At 49.1% G+C, this 15,864-nt stretch overlaps 6 protein-coding genes across 6 annotated transcripts; 1 reads left to right on the top strand and 5 right to left on the bottom strand.

The window, feature by feature from the left end:
* Positions 1–894: 894 nt before the first annotated feature.
* On the bottom strand, positions 895–3,562 carry DFJ58DRAFT_749828 (P-loop containing nucleoside triphosphate hydrolase protein). Its single transcript, XM_041387697.1, has 3 exons — positions 3,423–3,562; positions 1,433–3,374; positions 895–1,382 (listed from the first exon to the last, which is right to left on the bottom strand). The coding sequence occupies exons 1-3, from the start codon at positions 3,509–3,511 to the stop codon at positions 1,002–1,004; spliced, it is 2,412 nt and encodes an 803-aa protein (XP_041236946.1). The 5' UTR covers positions 3,512–3,562; the 3' UTR covers positions 895–1,001.
* A 4,603-nt stretch (positions 3,563–8,165) lies between these two features.
* DFJ58DRAFT_735047 (uncharacterized protein) lies at positions 8,166–9,125 on the bottom strand (the record flags this gene model as incomplete). The annotated part of the gene is made up of 8 exons (XM_041386576.1): positions 8,166–8,233; positions 8,288–8,382; positions 8,441–8,547; positions 8,599–8,660; positions 8,714–8,723; positions 8,782–8,880; positions 8,933–9,007; positions 9,057–9,125. The coding sequence occupies 8 exons, from the start codon at positions 9,123–9,125 to the stop codon at positions 8,166–8,168; spliced, it is 585 nt and encodes a 194-aa protein (XP_041236945.1).
* Positions 9,126–9,721: 596 nt separating this feature from the next.
* On the bottom strand, positions 9,722–10,033 carry DFJ58DRAFT_669786 (uncharacterized protein; the record flags this gene model as incomplete). Its single annotated transcript, XM_041382809.1, has 1 exon — positions 9,722–10,033. The coding sequence occupies one exon, from the start codon at positions 10,031–10,033 to the stop codon at positions 9,722–9,724; it is 312 nt and encodes a 103-aa protein (XP_041236944.1).
* Positions 10,034–10,050: 17 nt separating this feature from the next.
* On the bottom strand, positions 10,051–10,657 carry DFJ58DRAFT_669793 (uncharacterized protein; the record flags this gene model as incomplete). The annotated part of the gene is made up of 2 exons (XM_041382811.1): positions 10,051–10,398; positions 10,454–10,657. The coding sequence occupies 2 exons, from the start codon at positions 10,655–10,657 to the stop codon at positions 10,051–10,053; spliced, it is 552 nt and encodes a 183-aa protein (XP_041236943.1).
* A 1,438-nt stretch (positions 10,658–12,095) lies between these two features.
* Positions 12,096–12,407, bottom strand: DFJ58DRAFT_735045 (uncharacterized protein; the record flags this gene model as incomplete). The annotated part of the gene is made up of 1 exon (XM_041386575.1): positions 12,096–12,407. One exon carries the CDS (start codon positions 12,405–12,407, stop codon positions 12,096–12,098), a length of 312 nt encoding a protein of 103 aa, XP_041236942.1.
* Positions 12,408–13,082: 675 nt separating this feature from the next.
* DFJ58DRAFT_735044 (uncharacterized protein) lies at positions 13,083–15,202 on the top strand (the record flags this gene model as incomplete). Its single annotated transcript, XM_041386574.1, has 10 exons — positions 13,083–13,443; positions 13,496–13,740; positions 13,781–14,008; positions 14,054–14,255; positions 14,306–14,534; positions 14,583–14,617; positions 14,673–14,713; positions 14,806–14,942; positions 14,991–15,129; positions 15,194–15,202. The coding sequence occupies 10 exons, from the start codon at positions 13,083–13,085 to the stop codon at positions 15,200–15,202; spliced, it is 1,626 nt and encodes a 541-aa protein (XP_041236941.1).
* Positions 15,203–15,864: the final 662 nt, after the last annotated feature.

Raw genomic sequence — 15,864 nt, 5'->3', positions numbered from 1 at the left:
ATGATGAATACCAGACCAGGACCTACCAGGACCCAAGGAACATCTTCGATGAGTAGAACGCAGGCTATTATTCAGTCGTTGGTAATAGGAATATGTCACGAAAGAAAAACGCACTCACCCGCCTCCGCGACCCTCCTCACAAAACAGACATCCACATACTATCGTCTTCTTGGAACGTTCACTCTGTTTGGGATGACACGCAGCTTGAAATAGGTACAGGGATTCCGGGTGAGAGCTCTTCTGTGCTGTTACTGAGCCCGGTATAGTCCACGCGTGTAGTTGAGAGCCTAGAGGCCGAGCGTAGAAAAGACGGCAAAATGCGCTGTGAATGTGCTGCTAGTAAGCACTGCGAAAATACAATCGTTAGTACAAATAATTGATCTTGTCATCGTTGTCCTTTCAGACCTTGCCAGGGAGCGCGGGTATCAAGATTCAAGACGCACCATATGATTTGCAGACTCTGAATACTACTCTACAGCGGGTGGTGAGGTGAGGGATCACGATACCTTAGACCCGAAAGTTGTCGTACCGTGAAAATTTGTTTAAAAGTTGTGATACTCACTTGACGTCTCGGTAGGGCCCTCGAGGATTGGGTCCATGTATTCCGTGATCGATAACATAAACATTCCTGAACACTGCAGTGACGTTTAAAGAATTAAATGCAGGCTCAGAGTGTGATGATCATATCGCACAAGGCTTATGTAGTGCGGAATTGCAACAAGAGTGGACATGGGAAGGTAATTGGCGAACAAGGCAAGTTAACTGAAACCACATGTGCCGGGAGTTCGCTGAGGAATTAAAGTGCTGCAAGCAAGGCTGACATGCCGCTACTAGCGGCGAGTTTTATGGGTGCCCCTCAGATACTTCAGCTCACTTGTAACGTACACTGACAAGGATCAGAGACGGTTTATCCTCGCATTCTTGGTGTGACATAGTAGTTCATGATCTCGCTAGTCTCGAGTGCATCCTTCGGGAGTGAAGCTCGAAGCCCTGCTGCCCGACTACAACCGATAGCCATTGATAAGTGAATCTAAGGTAGCACTAGATGCAATTTGAAACTCGTTGGTCCCACTACTAATCATCTTGCCACCCTTCTTCGTCAGCCGGCCCTGCGCACGGACAATATCTTCCATCCGTTGCTCTGCGTCACCGACATCGTGCTGCGCCGTAGATTTAGCGGGACGCGAGCCACGACCTTTGGATACGCTGGTGATTTTAGTTTTCCGGTCAGTAATCGTCTTTGGCGCCTCGCGCAGCGCGAATGCTTTTGCTAGATGTCCAATGTGAAGATGCCGAACATGAAATATGTGTTTCTCGTTTGAAGGGTGGGTCGCATATGCCCGCATGTAAGAAGTAAACGCTCTTCGAGCAAGTTCAGCGTTCTGCAAAGATGATGTCAACACACTCGAATTCCTTTCCAAATTAGAGTTACCTCTTTGCGCCGCAAAATCCACCGCTCAAAACAAAGTTGCACTTCTGTCGCACGCGCCTCGTACTCGAAGCCGTTTCCGCCAAAGCCCTTCGCCAACACGCTCTCGATGCTTGCCCCTTCAAGAGTGATGTTGTCTTTGTCGTTGTCGGTCTTTCCTCCCGTCATATCGCCCCTCATCTTGCCCTCCACCCATCTGACCCATTCAGATTCGCTGGGCGCGACGATACTCCATGCTTCACCACCATTGCCTGCACGTGCTGTCCGTCCCACCCTGTGCACATACTCGGTCGCGCCGCCTTCGGTGGGCAGGTCGTGCTGTACAACTGCGCGAACAAGGGGTAAGTCGAGACCTCGGGATGCCACGGACGTGCAAAGGAGAATAGAAGACGCGGGAGCAGGTATTTTGGACTTTGAGGAAGGAATGGCGGAGAATCCCCGTAGAGAGGCGAGACGGATAGGTGTAGGAAGGGAGCCGTGAAGACGGAAGATTGAAGCGCCTGGAAGAAGCGAAGACTGCGCAGCAATTTTGCTTTCCTCTTCAGTAGGTTCATCTGCTTTGCTATCTTCGTCGTCACTCTTGTCTTCGCCAGGCCCAGAACTTTCCGTCTTCTCGCTGTTCATTGATGAATCGCCTAGCAGGCGCCAGTGAAAATCGACCGAATCTATACAACTGAGGAATACAATGATTTTAGACCCTTTTTGACCTTGTGTCTGAGCGAGCAATGAGCGAAGAAGTGCGACAAGTGCGACAAGACGCATTTTGAGGGGAACAATAACATATTTCTGGGAGAGTTGTGAAGGGGGAGTGAATTTCTCGATGCCGGTGGTAGCTGTCTCGTTACCATGCTTTGATGCGGGGGAATCCTCCGCCTTCTCGTTGTCAAGGCCCTTGATTATTAGCGGTCGTATTAAAGTGGTACCTGCGAGTTTCTGTACGTCTTCACGAATAGTAGCCGAACAGAGGATTGTCCGTCTCTGCCGGTCCCAATCCCAACCCCCAATCTCGAAGGTCTTACCATCCCGAACAGCTTGTAACGCGAGTTTCCTCCTCCCATCCAGACCCTGTATAATCCCTCTGATAGTCTCTTCAAACCCGAGCTCCATCAAGCGGTCGGCTTCGTCGAGAACTAACCATCTGCATTTTCCAGCGTCGAAAGAAGAGGTATTTTGCAGATGATCAAGTAGGCGACCCGGGGTCGACACGAGAATGGGGACACCTTTCCGCAGACGCGCCTTCTCGTGCGCACGGGTTGCGCCTCCACTTAGCAGGCCGGATACTAACCAACGAGTATAATGAGTAGGCCCATCTGCGTCCTCGCCTTCTGGGCAGAGCTTAAGCGTCAAAAGTGCTTCTAAGACATCGCAGATTTGTTTTGCTAGTTCACGAGTAGGCGCGATTATAATGGCAAGCGTTCCTATCGAGCGGTCGATGTAAGAGTGTGTACTGAGGGGGAGAAGATCGTGGATTATAGGTAGGAGGAATGACATGGTCTTTCCGGAGCCGGTTTGCGATTGTATAAATACGTCGCGTGCGTTCATGTCTTCAGAAGAGGGGTTCGTGAATATCGGAAGGGCAGTACGTTGAATAGACGTCGGCTTCGTGATACTCATCTTGGATTGTAGGTGAGCGACGAGGAGAGGGTGGAGACCTAGGTCTGCGAATGTGGCTGAGCCAGTCAATGGTGCGTTACTTGGTTTAGAGGGTGCTTTTTGGACAGCGGAGGGTATGAGAGCTTCGACTTTAGGGTTGTACGAGAACAGAGAAGATATTATCTGAGTCGGAGGCTTAGCTGGAAGTGCCGGACGGTCCGCTGCAGAAGCTACTTTGGTAGCAGGCAAGGGTATGTTAGGTCGCATCCGCTTTACGGGACGAGAATGGTCATCATCATCGCTGCCAGGATGACGGTCAGTCCTTCTCTTTTGGACTCGTTTTGCCTTCAACCTAGGCTATCACGATTAACTGCATGCATGAAATCGAACGTCTGCTCACCTATCCGTCCAGCGACCAGATTTTTTTGATGCTAACTTTGTGGGTCCTGCAGATGCCTCTGCAATGTTTAGGACAAGACCATCGTCCATTTCCCCCTGCGGCGCTGATGCTCAGTCTTGTAAATTTCAATCGTTCTCGAGAACGAGCATAAACTAAAAAAGGAAATGTCGTTCCCACATTTGATAACCTTTCTCAAAGTTTGAACACGTCAACTTTGTTATCCCACCAGCTCAACAAACGCCCTATAGGCCTAATAATTCATGAGAACTGGAGTTCGATCGGGAATCAGGACGAGTGATAATATGAGAAATCATGTACTATAAGTCTCTCACTCATGCCCTCAGTGGTACGTATAACCACCAATCTATTAAAGGATGCTAGTACGTCTTGTGAATTTCTAAGGTTCCAGTCTACATCCTAGTCATTTCAAGGCTGAATCTTGTCCACACAACTCAGTGTCCCTGTCTAGATCTAGTGACTCCTACTAGTCATTTGACGTTTGAAATTTTCCGTCTGGCTGTGCAGCGGCCAAACTACAGCTTATCTACAGCATGTTGGCTTGATGTCGGCCGCCACGGCAATATCACAGCAGCTACCAGACGAGCGCCTACCGAGTACTCGTCTTTCAAATTCTACCACTATCTAGTAAGCTTATCATAGATTGAAACATCCATTCAACCATTCCATCTCAATCACGCTTTATCACCATCACTTGACAGCTTGATCATTGTTTAATCTAAGCCCAAATTTTGATTCAAATTCTCGACGTCGTCTCTCGAAATAGCCAGCACCTTCGAACTCAGCTAGTACTTTCAGCTGGTTCATTGGATCTCGCATATCACAACCTTCGTCAATGAGTGACGATCAATGTCAGTACTACTGCCATACTTTATCTCTTGCATTCCCTCTGACCTCTTTGACAGTTCTTGAAGGAATTTGGGCGAGGCTGTCCCGGGTAGCTGTCAAGGGTGCTCAATATAACTCCCCTGAACGTCATCCCCACCCGAAATGTTTGGAAGGGACCCGGGTGGATCTCCTCAAATACATCCATGGATTCCTGGACGACCCCAAGAAGAATCAACTTATTTGGTTGCATGGCACGGCTGGTGTCGGAAAGTCTGCTGTTGCGTTCACTGTAGCCGAGAAGATGAGAGACCTTAAGGTAACAGAAGAGACGAATGTTGAAAAGCGGCTCGGGGGAACATTCTTTTTCTCGCGGAAGCACACCAAACGCTGCACGGCTGGGTATTTCTTTGCGACGCTCGTCTACCAGCTTGCCACCAATTTTCCAAGCATCCGGAAGGATGTGAGCAGAATTATCCGCGACAATCCCGCTCTACTAGATCCGGATACGCCTCTCTGCGATCAGATGGAGGCTTTCTTTCTTCGGCCTCTCCGGAAACTCCAATCCAGATTGCGCGGGTGTCCACCTTTGTCGTTTGTTATCGATGCGCTTGATGAATGCACATCGCAACCCGAGCTTATCGATCTCATCCTTTCCCTCGCACGGGCTCTTCGTGAGCCTGATCTACCCGTGACCCACATTCTGCTCACAAGTCGCTCGGAATCGTATATTGACAAAGTCTTTCAGAACGACGAGGTGCGCCCGTTGGTGCGTGAGATACCCGTGAGAACTTCTGGGGAGGGCGGCATCATCTCTTTAGACGGTGCAGACGTTGACAACGATATCTGTACTTTCCTACGGCATTCCTTCGAAGATCTGGGAAGTCGTCATCCTAATTTCCCTCAGCCATCAGAGGTTGACCTTGCGAAGCTGGCGAGCCGAGCGGGCAGACGTTTCATCGTAGCGTCTACGATGATGAAGTTCATTATCGACGATGAAGACAATGATCCCCACGATAGGTTGCAGCTGATGCTCGAGCTGACGAGCAAGCTGCTACCAGGAACGGATGTGTACAAGTTATACGACTGTATCCTCTCCACGTGTGCCGATCCCAAGCGGGCATACCTGCACTTGTCCCTCGTTGCTGCCCTTACAGACCCTCTGCCCATTTCGCAAATCTCAACACTTCTTGGCCCTGGTTTGGGCAGGGATGTGCAGACAACGCTGATACAACTACGGTCTGTCATGGATATCCCTACAGACAGCACTCTCCCCGTGAATATTTATCACTCATCCATTCGCGACTATGTTTCCGACCTCTCAAACTGCAGCCTCCATCAAGTACGCGATATCCCATCGCCTCACTCCCTACTCGCACGCTCCTCTCTCCAATTGATAAAGGCGATTCCAGAAAGCACGGCCCTCTTAGACGCGCTCTCAGAACTGAAGAAGCAGAGCCAAGCTATGCAACCTGAGGATCCCCATAGGTTAAAAGACTCATTGGCATTCCTTGTTCAACCACCTGAGCCACTATCGGCTGTCATTTGTATGCTGTGGCTTCGAGGAGATCGCGCTTCAGATTTACAATCTTGGCTGGAGACTGTGGACGGGCGTGTCTGGCTGCAGATTCAGGCAGGGCGAGACTGGCTGCAGACCCAGGAAGGACAAGACTGGCTGCAAATCCGGACAGGACGAGACTGGCTGCAGACCCACGGAGGACGAGACTGGCTGCAGACCCACGGAAAACGAGAGTGGCTGCAGACCCAGGGAGGGCGATTCTGGCTGCAGACTCGGGCAGGACGAGACTGGCTGCAGATCCAGGCTGGACGAGACTGGCTGCAAACCCGGGCAGGACGAGATTGGCTGCAGATCCGGGCAGGACGAGACTGGCTGCAGATCCCGGGAGGACCAGAGCAGGCCCAGGAAGGACCGGAGTGGGTGCAGGTCCAGGGAGAACTAGAATGGGTGGAAATCCGGGAAGGACCAGACTGGGTGCAGGTTCAGGGAGGACGAGACTGGCTGCAGACCCGAGCAGGACGAGACTGGCTGCAGACCCAGACAGGACGAGAGTGGCTGCAAACACGGGCAGGACGAGACTGGCTGCAGACTCAGACAGGACGAGAGTGGCTGCAGACTCGGGCAGGACGAGAGTGGCTGCAGACTCAGACAGGACGAGAGTGGCTGCAGACTCAGACAGGACGAGAGTGGCTGCAGACTCAGACAGGACGAGAGTGGCTTCAGATACGGGCAGGACGAAAGTGGATGCAGACACAGGCAGGACAAGACTGGCTGCGAACAAAGGGTGGGGAAGACTGGCTGCAGACCCAGACAGGACGAGACTGGCTGAAGACCCGGGGAGGGCAAAACTGGCTGCAGACCTGGGCAGGACGAGACTGGCTGCAGACCCAGGCAGGACGAGACTGGCTGCAGACCCAGGCAGGACGAGACTGGCTGCAGACCCGGGCAGGACGAGAGTGGTTGCAGACACAGGCAGGACGAGAGTGGCTGCAGACACATGCAGCGCGAGAGTGGTTGGAGACCCGAGCAGGACGAGAGTGGATGCGGACCTGTGGAGGACAAGAGTTGATGCTGCTGACCCGGGGAGGACGAGAGTGGCTGCATGACCAGAGAGGACGAGAGTGGCTGCAGACCCGGGTAGGACGAGAGTGGCTGCAGACCCAGACAGGACGAGAGTGGCTGCAGACCCGGGCAGGGCTAAACTGGCTGCAAACCCAGACAGGACGAGACTGGCTGAAGACCCAGGAGGGACGAGACTGGCTGAAGACCCAGGAAGGACGAGACTGGCTGCAGACCCACGGAGGACGAGACTGGCTGCAGACCCACGGAGGACGAGACTGGCTGCAGATTCAGGGGGGAGGACGAGAGTGGTTGCAGACCCAGGGGGGACGAGACTGGCTACAGACCCACGGAGGGCAAGAGTACTGGCTGCAGACCCAGGGGGGACGAGACTGGCTGCAGACTCAGACAGGACGAGACTGGTTGCGGACAAAGGGTGGGGACGACTGGCTGCAGACCCAGGCAGGACGAGACTGGTTGCAGACTCTGTATGGGCGAGACTGGCTGCAGACTCCTCATGGTCAAGCGTGGCAGTCCACTCCTGCGGCCTCCATCTGGGTAACAATGGAAGAATTCTCGAGGACATCGGAGGCAATCAACGAGTATATCATCACCAGCGATGTGTCGTTATTGCCGGCTTTTCAAGTAATCCAGCAGTTCAAGACCTTGCCAGATTTCTTGATGTTTCCGGTTTTCCTGGCATTAAGACACCAGGCATCATTCCAGCTCTGCAATACCAGAAAGTCTTCTACCAGGCAGGGAGATAATCCGTGCTATAAATGCCTTTGAAAGTCTCGCAAACGAAGCTCTGGAACGCAGTCGAACAGCTTCCGACGCTCTCAAGTACGCCTGTCACAACTGGGCCGTACATCTCTCGCGCGCCCCCAATCCATGGGATGACACACTCAATCATATATTCCAGGCTTTTTGGAATGATCATATTATCCCCTGGTTGGAAATGGAGTGGTGTTTGAAGGGTCTGCGGTCTTGCCTTCTCGTCTTATCTGAAGGGCAGAAATTTGTCAAGGTGCGTGTTTTAACGACTCAAGGTAGCCACAACTGATGTCGCCTTAAGTCCCATGATATTTAGTCCATGACATGATACCTTGCAATTCTCTCTCATTTTCAGTCTGAACTCTTAAGCTCTTGACACTGAAGTCTCATCCCTGCATATCTTGTGAATTCTGCCATGTCTATCCTACCATGTAAAGCTTAACAATACAACCTATCATTATTGCACTTATTGTAGGGATTTTACTTAAGGTAATTCTTTAGTATACACCCATACAATTTCATCATTGGATGTCTGATGTTAGACCAATTCAATCACAGAATACAAGAACATTGTAGCTTTCTGCAATTATTTCAGAGCCATTCAATGGAATGGCAGCTACAAGAGAGAATGATTAAAACCAGCTTTAAGGAGTACTGAATACCTACTGACCATAGCTATCAAATTTGACTTTGCCACAATGAACACCTCCTTCAACAGATGCTTGGGCAATGTAAAGGGCTGCTCCAGGTGGCTCTGTCCCTCCACTGAATGACCAGAAATTATGTTATAAAGAGAAGATACTTCTATATGAGATAGACCAACCGCACAGGGATAGCACCACCCAGCCTCCCATAATAGAATCGACCATCAACATGAGCCCAGCGAACACAGCTCTGATCTCCCACAAGACGTTCAAATTTACCATGGATCTGAGAAGTAGTTGTAACCAAGTGCAGGTCAAGATGTTGCATTAAACATACATTTATCTCTCTGCCATCATGGCTGATGTATACAGACTCCTTGGGGGATGCTTTCCCTGGATCTTGTTTGACAAAAGGTGAATGCTTTGGGCAATGTGCCAGTATCAGAACTTACAGATACCACCCTGCAAAGTTGCCTGTATAAGAATAATGCTCAAACTTGGCAGGATTCATTTAACTCACCTCATATGGAGCACGTACAATATAGAGGGGGTCACCATTTGCCTCATGGCCTCCCACAATGGCTGAACTTTGTGGTTGCAAGTCCTGGGTACTGGGAATCTTATATGTCATTTGTTTTTAGCCTAAGAACAAAGAGAAAAACAATGCCTACAAAGTAGACTGCATCCTGGATGAGATCAAATGGGCTGTCAAAGATGGGAGGCTCAAGTGGCATACCCCCAGCCTCCTGAGCAGAAACAAGTGAGAATAGAAATGAGCAGTTCTGCATCACCTACAGGCTGAATGTCCCAGTTTTCCTTGCAATACACCTCAAATTCATTCAAAGGAACATAGTTCAGTATCATCAGTAAATTCACTAATTCTTTAGTTAGCTTTCCCGCCACTTGCTGTCAATTATTTTCCCACAAGAAGTGGTTAAGTCCTTGGCAAGGACGGTAAAAACCACTTGCCGCAAGCTGCTGCAAGTTTAACAAGTAGATCCCTCCTCTTGTTTTGCACTTATTTTTTACTTATTTCCACTTGCTCGAGCTTGTGCCCACTTGGTTCATGAAAAAAACAGTGGCAAATACTGCATTTATAGCGAGACAAGCGGACAAGTTAATATAAAGTGAGAGTAAGTGACAGTCAAGTGCTGGTAAGTAGCAGAAAGAAACATTAAAGAGCGGGATAGCGACGGTTAGCGACGGTTTAAAATGCGTGCAACTATTAGTAGTAGTAGTGGCAACAAGGGAAGGGCAACAAGGGAAAGACGACTTGGAGCAACGGGAAAATGAGCGAATTGGAGCAGCATGGAGATAAGGATTGAAGTGGCGACTTGAGCAGAGAGATGGCGACATGAGGGAGTAGTCCTAACATCATGACACTGCAGGAGGAGTCATAATACTACTGGTAGTCAGTTGCGAGACATGAGATGACAAAAACAGAACAGTACCACTGACAACTAGCAGATGAGCGTGCGCTCATCTTCCGATTCCTCGTCCACCTTTCGTGCACCATGCCTCTTTGTGCCAAGGTTCTGAGCTCTCTCCCACATCTTCCTAATGACCAAGTCTCCTATGCGAGTGATGGATATCACGTATGACCTAGTGGGCCCACCCCAGTTGACATCTGAAAATGCCAAAAGAGCACTACTTTCATTGCCCGATGACTTGTTGTGCTTCTGGGGGGCCCTGGAAGCCCTTCCTCGACTGTTGATTTCAATGTAACTCAGTAGAAAGCCCTCGTTGGCAAAAAGTGTGATTGCGCGTTCCATCTAAAATAAAGAATGAGTTAACTGTATAAAGATATGGTGGAGATACCTGCCGCCGAAGTGGCGAGGGCAAGCGCCCCCTTTGGGTGTCCCAATGTAGTGAATCCTGGCACAACGGCGAGAGCACCAGAAATAGCACAGTGATGTTGCGCAAGCAGCTGCACGATAAGGTCAGATTGAAATGGTTCCATGTGCTTACTACCATCCTCCTTAATTGTCCCATACAAGAACGCGCTCTTCATAAGTAGGCACACAGAAAATTCCTGGCGGTCTTCATCAGTCTTGAGATCAGGCTGTGAGCGTAGGAATGTTGCAAATACAACGAGGGCAGTGGTGCTAATGCACCATTCTGACAACTGCTGAAGGGCCTGTGAAATATCTGGTTTCAGGACTCAGATATGAATGGGGCTTAAAGGCACTCACCACGGCAATGACAAGCCCATCAGTAGTGACTGTGTATGGGACACCTTTGTAAACGGCATCCCAAATTAGTTGCAGAGTAGCACTGAGGGAATTGTCTTTGATGGCCCAGACTTCGTCCTGGTTGCCGATGCAGTGAATCAAAGTGGGGATGAACACACTGCTCCACTTGCCCAACGTCTGACAAACATCAGGAAGATGCTTCATCCTGTACTGAGATTGAGAGAGCACGATTTTTGGCATCTCTGTTGCCTGAGAGGAGGGCGCAATGCTTGCATGAGAGGCCTTACCTGCAGCGGAGGTCTTCAACCTCTTCACTGCAGGATCTTTTGTCTTACAGCAACACTGGTCTGTGCTTCCTAATCAGTAAGATATTCTGATCAGCAAACAAATACGTACTGCAGAAGTCTGCCAGAGTGTTACTGGTTCGGGTTCTTTCTTCACTATGACTGACAACTCGTCAGGCCCATCGAGAACCTCAATCTCAGACAACGGTGAGAGTAAGTCTTCCTCTGTGATTTTGCGTTTTAGACTTGGCGAGATATAATACGCAGGAGGGACGTAGCGAGTCGAGGGAGGCTGGGCGAGAGATAGAAACTCAATATCAGAATCCTGATCTATGGGGGAGGCCTGCCCTAAAAGAGGGGCATCAAAATCACTGTCTGACTCAGATGCGTAGTTCACCAAGGGAGCAGGACGGGCCTGGACGTCCTCTTGCACATCTGAAAACATGCTGAAGTCAGTGCTGTTATCGTTGTCAAGCTGCTCCTGCTCAGGTATCGGAATCGCAGCATGTTGGGCCATACTCTGTGGCACCTCGTCGTCGTCGTCGAAAGCCATGGGAGTAATTTTGATGTTGGTACCCTGAGGCTTTGATTAATGCGTGAAATAAATTTAGGAAAATTGAACTCACTGCAGAAGTCTTGATTCGTGTCTCACTAACAAAACCGTGCTCATTCTCTTCGTTGTCGTTGTCATCCTCATCTTCATATAAGTGCGAGTGTCAAATCACTGCACCATCATCATAATCAGGAGTACATTGAGGAGTGAGTGTGGGTGCACTGTTGTAGCTAACAGTGCTCCCCTTTGTAAGCCTAGAGGAGGGAGCAGAGCTGGAAGTGATGGACCGCTGGATAGAAGGTGTGGTTTTAGAGGGTGGGTTAGAGGGTGGGTTTAAAGCCTTATCAGTAGCAATGACAAGTTTCGACCTCCAATCTGGGATACGCCCAGCGAGATTGAACTTTCTAGCAGGCGTTTGGCTAGCAATATCGATGACATTTATTGCAAGATTGAAAAAGAAAAGAACCGTTTCAGTCAAATGGAGTGTCATTGGGTTAAATATTGGTTAGGAAAGGAAAGACTCACGCCTTGAACATCTGATCACCATCACGTGCCTTTGTTGATGGATTGATAAGGCTCTCTGCGCCTGCTACTGCTTGAATCACATCCCTCACTGGTGTCTTCAATGGCATCTTCCTGCCTTTGCCCCTTGCAGGTGGTGCTCCCAACTCCTCGTCGCTTGCGGGGTTTTCAATGTTAGGCACTGGCCGCCAACACACCTCCAGGCCCACCACGCTTGGTTTTAGCACCAACAACCTTATCAATGGCGACTCTTGCACCTACGTCTCCACTGGCCATACTCTGTTCAAAGGTTCGCTGAGGGCTTTGCAGCCTTTGCTATGGGGCGAGCACGGGGACATTTAGGCTTCAGTGCATCAACACGTGCAGCAGCTTGGTCTGTTGCCATCTGTTCCTGGAGAGTTGCTATATGCTGATGCCCTTTTTGTATAGTTTGTTCAGTTGCCTGGCTTGCCTCCAGTTCGCGCTGTCGGTCAGCAATCATTTGAGCTTTGGTATGTCTCTTTGCACGACCTTCGGCCTCGAGCACGATGTGTCCTGGATGCTGAGTTGCGATTTTAGGACGGGTTCCCATACGCTGCGAAGCTGGCTGAGACATTTGTTTGATGGACGATTTGAAGACTAAAGGTATTGGAGGGTAGTGGTGATGAGTTGAACGTGAGTCTTGTCACTCTCTTGCAAATTTCTAGCCTAGAAAGCTGACTCTGAATATGACATTGACCCTAACGTACTCTTGGCTAGTGCTACTAATACAAGTACTACCATAGTTATATTACAGATTACAGATTTCGGTCTGCCAACTTCGGGAGCCTTCAAGTGGTTTTGTTTTAGTCCGACAAATGAAAATTCACCACAACCATTTCGGTGTAACATCAACGTTTAACAAAACTTTTGGTATAATATTGATGTTCACTAAGGCGAGTTGGCCAAATTTTGACCTTGACAATGGCACTAAATTGGGAGATATTGTTTAGGTTTGGTATCGGCACTAAACCTTGGTCAGCGCTCAACTATGGCACAAGAGAACTTCACAGCCCAGGCACTCCACTTCAATTTATCCCGTGTTACAACTACCCCCGTTGGGGTAGGGCACCCCCTAGCAGGAGGGTTGTAGGAGGGTTGTAGGAGCGGAGGTTTGCAGAGGTTTGCAGAGGTTCGGGAGCTTAGTCATCATCGAGAGGAGCATTAGAGAGCCACAGTAGAACACATCGAATCAGATCATCAGGCATCCACATTCATCAGCATCGGCTGGAGCTACCAGCTCCACCATACTATGCCTCAGGCTGCTGGTCTCCATGCTCACAACCTCTTTCGGTTGGAGTGTCCAGCTCCAAATTGCACGCGCTGGTTCAAAAATCGCTCAGGTCTCACGCAACATATGAATGCATACCACCCCATAAACAATGTCACACCAGCTCCAGGACCGTGCCTTCAAGATGTCCCTCTACCACCCCAGCCATCACCTCCCCCTCGAGAATTTGTGTCGCCCCCTCCAGATTTTGACCCCCCACCCCAGTCATCACCTCTGAGGTATCCCAGCCACAGACCAACAGTCGATGACAAGGGAGATGAAGAGGCTGAATTCACGGATCCCAGTGGGCGATACTATTGTACGTACCACTCAGTACTCAATGGTAAGTTGCTTTCTATCTGTCCTCTTCATATTGACTCATCACATACCTTTAGGACGACCTTGTACAGCCGATGGTGTGTTTCTACCACCTGGTGCGCCCCCAACTCTTCCACCACCCAAGTCCGCTCATGATTGGAGCCCATACTGTAACAACATCGAGTTTGCAACAGCCGAGTTTACGTTCAAACAACATCACATGTCCAATGCGGCTGCAGATACACTATTCGATTTAATGGCTGCACTTCTGGCTAAGCACAACGACAATCCTCCATTCGCTGACCATAAAGACTTACACAAGGTCATCGACTGCTACACAACTTGGCGATGTTCCTTGGCAGGGATTCTCAGTCAAATACTCAGGAGAACGTCCTGAGAACATCCCGTCATGGATGGATGATGAGTATGACGTCTGGTACAGGGATCCCCGCATGATGGCACACAACATACTAGCAAATCCCACCTACAAGAAGGAGATCGATTATACACCATTCTGTGAGTATGATGCAGCTGATGACACACGCCGATGGAAAGATTTTATGTCTGGAGACTGGGCATGGCAACAAGCTGTAAGTTATTTCATGTATCTTTATTTCTACCTAACATCCCATCAGGACGAGATATCAAAGGATTCAAACACGCATGGATCAACATTCGTGCCAATTATTCTCGGTAGCGACAAGACTACCGTCTCTGTGTGCACAGGAAACAATGAATACTATCCCCTGTATGCATCAATCGGCAATGTACACAACAACGTACGGCGTGCCCACCATGATGCCCTCGTTATCATCGGTTTCCTTGCTATACCAAAAAGTATGTGTCAAAACATTCATTGTCATTGTTTTATCTAATCTATGCCATAGCGAATAGGAAAGACGCTAAAGAAGATATATTTCAGAACTTCCATCGCCAACTATTCCACTGCTCATTATCTACCATTCTCTCCAGTCTGAAACCTGGGATGACCCAATATGAGGTCCTGCACTGCGGGGATGGTCACTTTCGACGTGTCATTTATGGTCTAGGACCATACATAGCGGACTATGAGGAGCAGCTGGTATTGTCTTGTAGCGTCAAAAATTGGTGTCCAAAGTGAGTATTTCAATTCCTCGTCAGTATCAATGCTTACTGGCATAGTAGATGTCTTGCACTTCGATTAGATCTTGATGGCGGCGGTATCTACCGCTCTCAGTGAACACACAGATTTAATGATAAGTGAACTACCTGCAGACACGTTGTGGTTCAAATATGGTGTCAATAGCCACGTCACTGTGAGTCAAACTGCTAAAGGATATTTAAATACAAACTAATTTGTTTTGTGTAGCCCTTCACGAACAACTTTCCCTGAGCTGATATCCATCAGTTATTATCATTTGATCTCCTCCACCAACTCATCAAAGGTGCCTTCAAGGACCATCTCGTGGATTGGGTAGTGAAATACCTCAGGATTACACACAGTACCAAACAAGGAGATGAAATTATGGCTGATATAGACCGCAGGTATGTTGTCTCACTCATCAACTTGATGGCACTCTCTTACAATACCAGAATTGCCGGTGTAGCATCATTCCCTGGTCTACGGAGATTTCATGAAGGCCACGACTTCAGACAGTGGACAGGGAACGATTTGAAAGCGTTGATGAAGGTTTTCATTCCGGCTATCGAAGGCCACGTACCTCAAGATATGGTGCGTGCATTTCGCACACTTTTAGAATTCTGTTTTCTCATATGGCGCAACATCATCACTGAAGACACCATGAATCAAATTCAAGATGCGCTTACTTGGTTTCACCACTACTGCCAGATATTTGAAACCTCAGGGCACAGTTCCTCACTTCTCGCTGAGGGTATCACAACCTGGCAGGCACATATAAGAAAAGTGCTCAGCCAGTATAAGTGAGTCTCAGCTCTGCCTAGCTGCTATACTCGCAGAATGCAAGAACAGTTCGACCCTAAAGGGGAAGCAAGGAAAGCAAGGATCCATGGAATGATGCTAATCAACCCTGGTGAATGGCGGTGAAATGCGCTGAAGGTGCACACGGGAAAGCGAAGTGCGAAAGTGCGCGGAGCGTGGGAAGGTAATGCAAGCAGTGCACAGGTGTAAAAGATATATACTGAGACTGATATGAGGAAAAGTGTGGGTCTAGACTGGATACTGACTGTGCCACTAGCTATAGACTGATGCTAGGGCCTCAAGATGATGATGGATACATGCATTGCATGGAACTAACTGGTGATAGATACTGAGTGGTAGGAAGCTAAGGTATAGTGGGGTGTAAAACGAACATGAGAGTATGTAAGTTCTACCTGAGCGCTCTCCCAGGGCTCGGAGCCGAATAGGGAGCGCTCTAAGTATGTAAGTGAGGTAAAGTGATGTAAAGTAAGGGTCCATGACAAAATAGGAAGTGTAACACGCCAAATA

The sequence above is a fragment of the Suillus subalutaceus genome (genome assembly GCF_016647625.1).
Source record: "Suillus subalutaceus strain FC151 chromosome Unknown DFJ58scaffold_198, whole genome shotgun sequence".
Taxonomy (NCBI): Eukaryota; Fungi; Basidiomycota; class Agaricomycetes; order Boletales; family Suillaceae; genus Suillus; species Suillus subalutaceus.
Note: the sequence above shows the minus strand (reverse complement) of the source record. Positions and strands in the feature narration are given on the sequence as shown.